Here is a 13,230-nt window from a genome sequence, read left to right as displayed (position 1 = left end):
CTGGGATCGTGAACAAGGGAGGGATAAAGGCACCCTCTGATAGACAGATGCTCCGCAGCGTGGTGGTGCTGAACGATGACTGACCGCTGAGCAGCCGTGCTCGTCGGTGTTTATTACGGTGCGGTGACCAAAGTTGCCTGCCGAGCTTGGCAGGCCACTGAGTCTAGCGGTGAACCAAGGTTATGCCTGAGGGGGCATCACATGCTTGCTACACCCCCTTACCCCCAGTATGCTTGTTAAATAAAAAACAAACGTCCATGTTCAAAATATGAGAATCTGCCTCCACCCTAGCTGGGCCTACGGTGCCTGCTATCCAGGCGAGTAACGGTCCGGTGGCCTCCACCGTTGAGCACTCTGCCCGGGCACCGGTGTTGATGGGTCAGGTGTGGCAACACCGGGTGCTGCCTGAGCCAGCCTCGCTCTATCCAGAAGGTCCGTAGTGGTCGGCCTCCTGAGTGGTGCTGGGCTTGACACCGGTTCAACGGGTGCCACACCACTGGCTACGGTTGCTGCCTCCGAGGTGGGTGGTGCTTTGCTGGAAGCGACTGGTGCTGCCGCTAGTCCTCCTGCGGGCTGGAACTCAGAAGTGGCAGTTGAGGGTGCTGGCCTGACATGGCCGGCGTGCGGATGAGCAACGATGAGGCGCTGGCAGGAGACACCACCTGTCCGGCAGACCAGGGTGGGCTAGGACGGAAGTTCCTGGCGAAAACTGGAGCTCTCGACCCTGGCAAAGGCCCGGGACGGCATCCTTGGTCAGCAGCCAGCTTCTGCTTCAGCTGCTTCAAGAGCACTGTGGATTGGAGGTCCGGATGCAAGACGTGTGTGTCTTGACCATCCGACCCAGCAGGAGCTCACAGGGGGCACAGCCAGTGAGTCGTGGAGCGTGGTCCGGTGCTGAAACAGCATCCGCGCAATCTGCGTACGGAAGTCCCCAGTCTGGCTCTTCTTGAGCTTGCCTGATGGTTTGCACGACCCGCTCGGCTGCACCATTTGAAGCAGGGTGGTACGGCGGAACCATCATCCGGCGGATTCCGTTCTTTGTCAGCCAGGCCAGGTACTCTGCGCTGGCGAAAGCAGGACCATTGTCGGACACGATGACATCCGGCAACCTCTGGGCGGCGAAGACCTGTCGTAGCGCTGCAATGGTCGCGCTTGCTGATGGAGTGGTGATAGGTAGAACCTCCACCCACTTCGAGAAGGCATCCACCACCACCAGGAAGTAATGGCCCTTGAAAGGTCCCCTAAAATCTGCATGTAGGCGGCACCAGGGTCTCTGTGGGAAGGGCCAGGGGGTGATTTCCACATGACGCGAGGCTCGCTGACGCTCCTGGCAGATTTGGCAGCTCTGCACCAAGTGAGCGATGTCTTGGTCTAGGCCAGGTCACCAAACATGGGACCGAGCCACCATCTTGGTCTTTTCTATCTCTGGATGACCTGCGTGCAGCAACTGCGGAACCCTGGACTGGAGACTTTGTGGAATCACCACCTTCGAACCCCACAGTAGGCAGCCCTGCTGCAAGCTCAGCTCAGCAGCCTTGTGGCTGTAGGCCTGCTGCACCAATTCCTCTCCATGGGACACTGCCTTGACCACCTGTGACAGGACTGGGTCCTGGCTGGTCGCTTGAGATACCACAGATCTAGAAAGCACCTCCGGGTACGCGTGTTCCAGCATGAACACTTCAGCAGGTTCTGGCACAGCATCGGGCACCTCTGGCAGAGGCAGACGGCTCAGGGCATCAGCAGGTCCCAGGTCCTTTCCTGGACGGTAAACCAGCTGGTAACTGTAAGCTGCCAGCCTCAAGGACCACCGTACCAGTCGAGGTGATGCCTGCACAGGAACTGCCTTGTCAGGCCCCAGCAGCCCCAACAGCGGCTTGTGGTCCGTGACCGCCTCGAACTTCCGGCCCCACAGGTACTGGTGGAAGCGTTCGACACCGAACATGAGGGCCAAACCTTCCTTGTCCAGCTGGCTGTAACGTTGCTCTGCAGCATGAAGCCGTCGAGAAGCAAACGACACAGGGCGTTTCTGTCCATTTTTGTCCCGGTGTGCCAGGACGGCTCCCACAATGTACGGCGACGCATCTACAGTAAGAACAGGCTTGGCAGGATCGAAGTGCACCAGCACTGGAGCCTTGGTGATTAGCTTCTTGCTGCGCTGGAAGGCCCGGTCCTGCTCCTTCCATTCCATAATTCTGCTACCAGTAAACTCAAAGGCAGAACCTTAATTGGGGAACAAATATTCACGTGTATGTCAGAAAAGGTCCATGTGGGATAATCTTGGGGCATTCGTGGTAGGGTATCCGAAAGAGGCACATGTGCAAGATCCTTGGCAGATCTAATAGGATATCTGAAACTGGGCGTCCACCAGATGTCCTCTTTGTATTTGAAATGATGCATGGGTATTGGGACATAATTCGGATGTCCCGTGGAAGAATTGTTTCCACTGGGGTCCAGAATGCAGTGTAATATATTGCTTACAACTTGATGAATATATATAGTTGTGTCACATCCACATTTAATTGTCAGCATTTCGCAAGAGATGTAGTGGTAAAACGTATTTTCCATGTAAGTTCAGCCGAGTGTTTTCTTCGTGCATAGGGCCCTTTTATCTGTCTAAATGACGCATCATTACACATGACAAGCTTTTGGTCATGGCGCACTGCAGTATCTGGAAAAACGACGAAATGTCTTTGCGGCTTTGCAGGCGGTACATGAACTACCAAAGGTGCATGCGGCGGGCCACCAGTTTGATGTGCAACAAGGAGGGAGTTGAGTTCCTGGGCCTGTTCCTGTATGACCGGGAGCCGACACTGTCCTGGATGTGCAGCGATGATTACCGACAGCCGCTCCGCATCGAGAGCGTGCCCACTCCAGGTGAGCACTGTTCAGGAGACGTTGCACTCTTAACACACTCAGACTCGCAGGGAAAAGAGAGGAAGAGAGTATAGATTTAGCCAAAGGAACGTCTAGTTAGCTACTTTATGTTGGGGGAGGGAAATGGATATAAGTGAAAAAGGAAGGGGTTGAATGTGTGCACGTACACAGACAGCACCATGCAATGAGCCAGTTGTTGTCGAAAAGCTCAAAAGCGTCATCACTGCCCTCTAAGCTGATCATTGAGGGCACCATGCTTCACTGGCACCTGTACAGTCAGTGCATATTGGCTAATTGCTGCAATACATTGGACATTGATTGCCTTTGTCAAATCGACGACAATGGAAAAATGAGAGGTCTAAGTTTTCTTCACAACCGTAGACATTAAATATATCAATGGCAGCTGTTATAGTTGGTGCTGAATAAGCTGTTGTGAATGCAACTACGAACCAAACCCAATGAAGAAGTGTTTTGCATAGGTGCACTCAGGGTGGATGGCTAAGCTGCAAGAAGTGGTGCAGTTTATGCAGCCTGGTGCACCTTATTATGTGCAGACACAGACTGAACCTTAAAACAGGATATGCACCTAAAGATGTTTGCTATCCTTTCTGTAAAGGTTCTACCAACTATTTCCTTTGTAGAAATAGTTCTCTTGCTGTCAGTTTGAGTGCAACTCTATGACTTGACTGATTTCACTAATGTCTTGGTACTGCTCAGGTTGTTGCCTGCTGGAAAGCGCTGGCTCTTGAACCATTGTGCACAAACTTTACAACCTTTGTTTTACAGATTTTGCCACAACTCTATACAAGAGTGACCAAAAAAGCAATACCCCATATTTTCTTCAATGCTCTTTGTTCAAAATGCATGAAATTTGTGATGAGAGGATCTGCACACCTCTTCCCCACTTACTCTTTCTTGATAGAGCCCATCTGAGACTATGTTGTGTTGTAGCTGTGTAAAGTTATTACATGATTGCACCCGGAGCATGAAGTCATGTTTTTATTTGGTAAGCCGCACGTTCATCTACAAATGTTGTTTATGCTGCACGTTCTCGTGCGGTACAAGATCTGAAGGCACCAAGCCAGTGCTATACAGTGGGAAAGTGGAACCTTGTAAGCTAAATTTCGCTGTTGTATTTAGATTTTCGTACTGCTGTACTGATGAGAATTCTTGTGCCCAAACAAAAGTCAACTGCATGCACTGCTGTAGTAGTGCCCTCCGCAAAGTCACATTGAAAACACAACTACATGCAAAGGAAATAATAAAACTGCAGCCTACAAATATTGTTGTCCCTAGATTTTTTGTGCAGCGAAAAAGAAATCGGCAGAACCCGTCTCGCAGTGTCTGTCAGTGGTAATGCATTTAGTATTGAATCAATACAGTTACACAACTTATTGCAACTGTCGAAACGAGTTATGTATGGAGACATGTACTGCAGCGGGACTGCAGCGCAGCTGCCGTGAATGAAATAAATCTTAAGAAATATTATAAAGAAGAACTACAAATGCATGACAAAAAATACAGTAACAAATTGACATTCGCCCAGGCAAATGTCATTTAGCACTTATGATATTTACCCTTAAACAGTCCATTTCAGGCTACATTTACTCGCCTAATAACATTCACATCTGTCATGCCAAATACTATAAGTACCTCGGGGTATATCTCACAACAAGGCTAATGTGAGACACTCACATAGATAAAATTACTGTGAAGGCACCGGGTACACTTGGATATCTTAAACGTACTGTGCGCAGCACACCATGTTTCGCAAGAAAAAAGATCGCAATCACACAGTCACAAGTTTTGCATGAATCAGATCATTGTTGTTCTTCCGTGCCTTAGAATCACGCAGAGTCATAGTCCTCCTTTGGGTGTTTCCTAAACCATCTTCTAGTGAACATGTAACCATCCTCCCTCTTTCTCGGCCTTCTCATACCTCATGTCGTTTATACATTCAATGAACCTAAACATACTTTTCTGGCCTCTCTCTTGCCTTCAATTCATGTGCCTTGATGCACCTCATTTAAATGTGGAACTGTCTTCTTGACGATATTGTCTGCATTCATGTCCCCACAATATTTAGACCAAAAGTAAATATAAAATGTTTCTCTCCCATATTGCTGGGCAACAAATATATTGTCACATCATAGGGACGGGGAAGGACCAGACAGTTGAAAAAAAGCTGTGAGTCATGAAACTAACTCTTTATTGTGTGAACATGTGCCCAGTTAAATGAGTAACAATCAAGCGCATCAAAAGCAGTGAGCACAGTCGTCCACTATCAAAATATGATCAGCGGGTCAAGCGCGTCGGCTATTTATACATGACTCGTCAGAGCTTCCAGCATTATCACTAGTGCTTGTGTGCATAGAATTTACAATACTATTTCCATGGCATAAGCAATCTGACTACACATTGTTTGGCAACAACATAGAAAACAAATAGAATTGACAATCACGTTAGAGAAAGTTCTTATACAGGAATGTGGGTTTTGTGCTGAGTGACAACTTTGTATCATTTCTTAGCAAGAGGTGAATGGTCGCCAGAAAAAGACAAATTAGTACATTTGTCAGTATGCATATAATGAATTTTGGATAAAATGAAGGTATTTTTATGTCATATGTTAGTTCAGTGTAACAAGGTTCTGCTGTTAGTGTTAAATGGCACTCTCTTGTTATTAATTATAGAAAGTGTTTTTGTTCATACTTCTGTGTTTGTGTTTTTCTTGTCCATGTTTCTTTTAGCTTGCCTTCTACATGCATTACTGGAAATGTTGTCTAGATGCCACTTTAATCTTCGCCCTTCTCCCATCAACATTTGCACATACTATTCATCCATATATTTTTAATTAAATGTCGAAGTGTCAGGTGCCTTTACAAGAACTGTTTCAGCTTCGTAAAGATATGCAGATTCAGTAGCATAGCCATCATGAACACTTTGGCTTTGATATTTATACCCTAGTTACACAGGGCACTTTCGATCGCAACTGCGCCCCATCTGCATTCAATTTCTCTATTGCAATTGGCTCCCTTCCATACCAATGCAATGGATCCAGTGGAAATCGACAAACTTGATCCTGATTGGGTTCCGTCGGGATTGAAAATGCCCCTTGTGACATCGGTCCACCTTTTTATCCCCTGGAACATCTAGAACATTCTTACACTTCGTACTTGAACTCCAGTGGTGACTTTACTTTTATTCGGCACGTCTATAATTTTATTCTTTAGCGTCTGCTAAGTAAACGTCTTGAGAATCAAACATAAATTATTAAAAGAAGTGCCATGGCATTGGCTAATACACCCTGTTGACCTTTTCCTTAGCAGCAATCAACCAGGCAACCTGTATGAGCCTCGTGAAGAGCGACATGCAACGGTGCTCTGACAGACACAACAAGGCCACAGCCGGCCTTAGCAACCGAAAGCAGTCGTCCAGCCGCAAGTCCACAGGGCTGCAGCTGTCCGAGGAAGAGTACAAGACTAGGCACTGCTGGTCAGTGTTTTGTCATCATTTATTTCATCTTAAAGGCCCACTGCAACGAAATTTTTGATCGCGTAAAAAGCCTAGTTCCAGATAATTTGATGTACTTGATGTACTTGATAATTTTATAATTTGATGCCTAAGGCCTGGTAACAAGGCTGGCAGTACTTGTAAAATAAATAAATAAATAAATGTACAATAGCCTCTGTGGAAAATTTTACACTTGAAATGCAAGTGGGTGCGTCGCATCTTTCATACAAAAACTGAAAAAATAAAAGCATGCTGACATTGTCACTCGTCGGAAGTGACATGTGATTTAGACTGTTGAGAACCAGTGCCCATGTCGTCTGCTTCTCTTGCTAGTACCATTCCCGTGTATCAACGAACAGGTACCACACGTCCTCTAGCCACAGAGTTCGTACACCACGCTCACTGCTTCGGCTGCTGTGTCTGTGTCGTTACACCCCCATGATGTTCTCTTATTGCAAAGAATTCTTCTCCAAGTCAAGCCGTTTTGGCGTGTCTGGCTGTCTGCGTTGAGCGAGCAGAGCCTCGATGTGTTCCGTCTCCTCTTGGAGATGAATTGTGCATTCCTGTGACCAAGCTAAAGGCACAGATATAGTCCAACGTAACGCAAACGCGATCCACGCACAGGGGAGTTATGCTACGTCTGCAAAAATTGGAAGTGCTGCTGTATAGATCGTGTCCTATCTCGCACCGGAGCCGCTGGAACAGAGACAGAGTGCATCGCATGCTGACTTGGCTGGCCAGCAGTATGCTAGCCTACAGTTCAGTTTCACTGAGGCAAGCATGCCAGATTTGTGCCGTGAACAAACAACAAAGCTCTCACTCACTGCGCACTTGTGCGCTTGTGCAGCGGGAACTGATCGCTGCACTGCTGCGAGCCAATACAGAGGACAAAACTTTATCAGTCTTAGTGTTGCCAGCATGGCGCATTTGACTTCGCCGGCCACTGCCTGGCATGCTGGTAACGCCGGACTATATTCGGGCCTTTAACCTTAGCTAACTTTAACCGAGTCGACCAAGCTAGTGTCCCTGTATATGCTCCCAAGGGGAGCAAAGTTGTGCATACCTTTTCCTTTCTTCGTTCGCACCACTACTCACCGAACCCATTCACACGGTCTAAAATGACATCAAATTTTTCATTGCATTGCGGAGAAGGCCAAGTTCGCCGACACAACGCCATCTTTTTGTAGCCGTCAATGCCTCAACATCTCAAGCCGCCACTTCCATAAGACATGTGACATGACATGTAATATCTCAAATAACATAATGTGACACGAATGACATGACATCATGAATGACATGCGTGAGAACCAGTGCAGTTCCTCAGCGTGACCCCCAAGATTAGGCGGCCCATGGGTGTGCTGAAAACCTCAAAGGCTAGTTTCTGGGATTTGCATCACATCTGCCAACCGCAAGGTCCATGTGTTGTCTGCTGTGGTAATTACTTAAAAGTAGTTAATAAGAAAATTATCATCCTTGTAGATTATACGAAATTTAGGCAATTAACATCCCTGCAACTTAGTAAATACGTACTGCTCAATTATAGCCGATTTAGCCAATGTTAAGTTTTATGCAGCTAGCCTTATGTAACCGGGATTAGGCATCTCCATGACATCAGCTCGCTTGTGTTGAGCTTCAAGAACAAGAACTTGTGAGGTTACAGCACAAACAATGCAAGCTTCTATGGGTGCTACCCTTACATACTGGTGTATTGTGTTTGCTCATTTGTAGTTATTTACGTGTGTCAGGATTTATGCAACATATTTCAGTGAGGTACGAGTTAAGACTAACAAAAGACTGTGATACTGTATTGTCACATGTATAAAATGCCACTGCAAATAGGCTACGTACCTATTTGTAACCATCCGAAAGATTGGTAAAAAGTGCAAAAATATGCGCAGGTGAAACTGCTACAGCCATCATGTTGACAGTGTCTCACATTTATTGGCACAATATAGGTCTTCAAGAGCAATATTATTTTGCATGTTTTGTAATTAATGTTCTTTGTATTGAAGTCCATGGTTGTTTCACAGAACTGCGTCCGGAATTGCCGTGAGGACACGTAACAAGACACAATTTGCGCATAACAAGAAACACCTCCTTTGCACGTGCACTACAGAAGGGGGGGGGGGAATCGGAATGTGCTAGTTGACACTCCAGCTAATTACAATTACAGCTTGAAAACTGGACATGGATATCCTCTCTGTTCGCTTTCATTGCTTTTGTCCAGTTTCCAAACTTTGTACTCTTGAAAAGAATGTACTGTCATGAGCGAAATTGAACAGACATCCAAGCATTTTTTAAACTGTGAGTGTGCATCATTTGACGAAGCTACAGCCACTGCTCATTCTAGTCTAAGGCATAGTCAAATGCCTCACAAGCAGCCTCAACTGAAAAGAATAACATCTTTGCTAGCAGATGCATACAAAACTAGAGGTCAAAGCTAGGGGTGTGGTGCATTAATTTTGGATGCAAGGGTACCTGAGGTTTCTGAATATATTTGGTCCAAGTAATACATATGACACTACAGAAAACAGGGGTGGGAGGGTGCATAAAGTTCAGAGTAGCAAAAAAGAGGACAAATCGCTTCATTTTCAACATCAGCAACATTGTTACATCATCAGTGAAAATAAGTACATAGATATTAAACGCTGTATAGAAGCACTTTGCTTTTCTACCGACGCATCTATATTTTTTTATTCCTGTTACTTATGCAGCGCCTTCGGAGAGTATGCCCACTGTGTCCGCACAGCCGTCCAGGTCAAGTGCAGCACAGATCGCAACGCCCTCGTCGAGAGCATCATACAGCAGACGCTAGAATTCATCGGGCACCACTGCGACAACTACTACTATGGCTCAAGTCTCTGCTCGGCCGCGACGCCAGTCGTGTCAACGAGTGCAGTGATGCTTGTCCTTGCGATGGTCTCGGCCTGCCTCGCTGTGCAGCACTGATTTATTGCCTTGCACTGTGAGAGGATGGCGCTCGCGAGACAGCACCTGCCGCGCTGGTGATAGGTGGGGCGTCTCGAACGATGCCCGACGGAAACAGTGAGAGGAAGCAGAATGTGTATTGTTCGCAGCAGTGCAAACATCTTCGAACAAGGCATTTTAGTAGAAAGCCAGGTACAGTCAGTTTCCTGTTGATAATACTTTAGATGCTGTTATTTCTGACATTGCTGGCTGGACCAACATGTGGACCACAGATCAGAGACGTTTGAGCTGGAACAAGGGCAGCTAAAGAAGCCGCTGCATGTAGCTCTTGCAGAAAAGTTGCCAGAAAGAGCACTAAAAAAATTTATCTTATCAAATGTGCTTAGAAATCTCGTCCTGCTGCTACCATCATGAGAACATTTTTCATTGTTGTGTGAACAACGAGTGACCACGCATTGAGTCATGTGTTGTTAAGGCATATACATACACTCACACCAGCTTCAGGTTATTCAGAAGCATTGCCATTCGTCTTGCAAAGACGAAATTGAAAAGGGCCTGCTGCCAACCTAATGCTTTTCAAGCTTTGCATCAGAGCATGTGACACTTGACAGAAGGCTACAAAAAACGGGTTAAAGACTAAGAAAGCGCTGAAATAGCTTGATGACGGTATGTCCTGGCTCGTGTCGCTCATTTCAAAAGCCCAGTGCTCTGCAACGAAAGAGGGTGAGGAGGAAATGCATGCGCTAGGAGACGGTGGGGCAAGAAAGAAGAAACGACATCAAAAAGAATTTCGCACAAACCTTACCAGTATGCTAAAAAGAAAAAAAAAGATACCCTATATGCTGTTTGGTTGGTTCCTGAGCCACTGCGAATGTTGTCATTGTCACCTCTGGCTAATCATGCTACTTTGACGTTTGATCCAAGCGTGCAGTAATCTCTTGGAAGAAAATGTAGGCGGAATACTGTAAAATATTACACATAATGAGAACTAGAATACAACACAACTTACATATTTAGGGAAACAAAAATGAATACAGATAATATGACTAAGAAACATCTGAAGAGTCAAATTCTGGTAATGTAGTTATATATATAGTACATGATGCAAATTAAGCATGCCAACATCCTAATATCGTACAGCTTATAACACTTACTTTTCTTGAACATATAAAAGCAAACAGACACTTTGAAAACTTCTAGCACATAGACATACTATGAAATACAGTTTCAAGTACTAAAACTCAGGAAAAAGTTCTTATTGTGAGATTTTATGGCAGTTTTTGCTATCTTTATTATGTACATGTGGATATGCAGCCCAAAAATAGTTTGTTTTAAATGCATAGCTGAGGCATGTTCTTAACATGGCATGATTTTCTTTTAGCCCTGAAGCATGCAGTTGACTATTGTGAATGATGACTCCTTTGCAATGCTGTGGTGACATGTATGACACATAGGCATTTAATAAGACAAATGAAGCATGCAAGTCACAATTAAATCACTCATGTCCCACTTTACACGACAGTGTGGACATCGAGAGTCAAGGCCACTACTTTGGTAGTGGTATTTGCATCGCGTTCTGCGTAAGCATTTAACTTCCAGATGGATTGGTCCAGAAGATGGGGCAGTTGTCACTGGTCGCCAGGTTAACTGCACAAATGCACTAAGCATTACGGGCTACCTGCTCATGGTGGACAGTACGATCCACGGTTGAATAAAATACCTGACCGCTATTAAGGCCTATGTAAACAGAACATTTCTTCGCCTTCATCAGAAATAGGTGACTAATATTATCATTTGTATATACGTTTATACTTAAAAATTTACTGTCTGGGCCTTTATGTCATGTCTAAGCAATAATTGATGGTAAAATACTAACCTATGGCTTCCTTTAGCGGTGAACCATCCGCACATGTCTGTTCCTTCCCTCTATGGCCAAAGGATAAGTGACAGATTTTTTGACAAAGAAGCAAACATTTGTGCAAGGCCAGCTACTCACAACTTCTATGCTCTGTATCCAGTCACAACTTTCGAGATGGCATGCCTCAGTCTTAACAGCAAGCTTGTCATGCAGACAAGGCTGAAATATGTTACCCAAGGCAGTACCTGGAAAGTTACTGTCAAACATTAGCTTTAAGGGCTATGTTTTTGTTTTCAGATGCCATTACAGCGAATGAATTATGGTCTGATGCTGCATCAGCCACAACTCACAGTTGGTGCAAAAGCGAATCCATCACTGCCCTGAGCACCCCACAGTCGTCACTTAACTCAAGAAACGAAATTCAAAATAGATGCACGGCGAGTATAAGCTAGTTTTCATGATTAGCTACATTTTTTTTTTAGTCTGCTCATCTAGCCACTGCAATAATCCCTTAAATTGACACATGATTGACAAATTCCTTGGAAAATAGATGGTTGATAGCAATTAACCAACAGCGAGCTGTTTCACAGCTGGAGATGCTCACCTGCAGTTGCTTTCTTGCAACAGTCCTCGTTGAATAGGCATTAGGAGGTTTAGTAATTTTATGTTAATGCCAGCTGTCATGTTTTGTAAGGAGTGCCCTGCCATGGAAAACAAGTAACCTGCCGAGACTAAATGTCCTCATAGTGAACCTGCGTCTGGAACAAAAACGTCTTCATGAGATTTCATTGCTATTTAGAAGTTCGTACAGAAATTGTTGCAAGTTAATCTGCTAGAAGCTTTCTGACTATGCAGCTTCATCGTTGCCAAACTTTAGCTTTAGCAATTTTAGCTTTTCTTATTTGATTTTTTTGTACAGTGAACTGTCGAAGCCCTCTAAAATCATTGATGCTACTGCAAAAACGAACTTCACTGATTCAGGCTATTAGCAATGCCCTCCAGGTCACCAACGTCGCCTAAGACACCATCCATTAAACTGAAGCCTTTGGCACCCTGTTCATTGGATGCACAAATGTGGGCATCCACATTTTAATGTTGGGAGATTGTGATGTTTACAAATTATCAAAACCAGCCTGTAAACATTAAACTAATTCACTCCAACACATTAATCAATACAGTTCTTTTGGACCCGAATGAGACATCAAGTGAGCTGTAGTAAGCACATCCTGTAAAGTGTTTAGTTTTGTTTTATCAATGAAGCATGGATAAATATACATGGCCAAACAAACTCTGTACTGTCACTGCCATTGCAGTTTGTTGCAGTGACATTCAACTGCGTCACAACATACTGCCATTTGAAGAGAAGTCGTGAATGTTTGAGGATAGATTGGGAGATCAAGCAATGTACTTCAGCATACTGCTCATATTAGTGTGCACGCACACATATGCCCGTCATGTTGCATTGCTGAGCTCGAGGTCGCGGGTTCGATCCAGGCCGTGGCAGCTGCAATTCGATGGGGTCTGAATGCAAAATCACTCGTTTACTTGGTTTAGGTGTACCTAAAGTACTTTGGGGGTCAACCTTAATCTGGAGCCCCCCACTACGGCTTGCCTTATAATGAAATCATGGTTTTGGCACGTAAAACCCCGTACATAAATTATTTGACCTGCCCACCTGTGACCTGTGACCATTTGACCTGTGTTATAGCAATGCAAGTGTAAATGGAGGAGGATTCTGAAAAAACACGAAATTTTAGCAGCCATGCTTCACACGGTTCTTCATGCCGCACAGTACAGCGCTGCACTAAATGTAGATACGGTTCTTTAGCTCATTAGCGCAGAGAAGAAATTTCCTTCGCCTTTTTTATCTAGTATGCGTGAAGCTAACGTATTGAGAGCAAAGAGCATCACAGCGTTATTCAGAAAATGTTTGAGCTCTTACTGTAAAAGAGGAATGAAGGCAGTAGGATAGAAAGCAACAGGACAGAAGGAACACTGGAATTTGTAGGGGCACATAAGGCGCTGTGCACACCTAACAGTCGAGTGGGAGCATTGGTTCC

At 45.1% G+C, this 13,230-nt stretch overlaps 1 protein-coding gene across 2 annotated transcripts in view; it reads left to right on the top strand.

Annotated features, from left to right (window-relative positions):
- LOC126528453 (uncharacterized) overlaps positions 1-12,458 on the top strand; it is a 330,965-nt gene extending 318,507 nt beyond the window's left edge. The window contains exons 5-7 of one of the 2 annotated variants that reach the window (XM_050176335.3): positions 2,705-2,874; positions 6,201-6,366; positions 9,099-12,458. In XM_050176335.3, coding sequence (XP_050032292.2) covers positions 2,705-2,874; positions 6,201-6,366; positions 9,099-9,333 — 571 coding nt within the window. In that variant the 3' untranslated portion in view covers positions 9,334-12,458. Of the gene's footprint in view, positions 1-2,704; positions 2,875-6,197; positions 6,367-9,098 lie in introns of both variants that reach the window. The other variant, XM_050176334.3, reaches the window with a different exon arrangement.
- Positions 12,459-13,230: the final 772 nt, after the last annotated feature.

Source organism: Dermacentor andersoni, chromosome 9 (assembly GCF_023375885.2).
Source record: "Dermacentor andersoni chromosome 9, qqDerAnde1_hic_scaffold, whole genome shotgun sequence".
In the NCBI taxonomy this organism is placed as follows: Eukaryota; Metazoa; Arthropoda; class Arachnida; order Ixodida; family Ixodidae; genus Dermacentor; species Dermacentor andersoni.
This window is presented reverse-complemented; position numbering and strand designations above follow the sequence as displayed.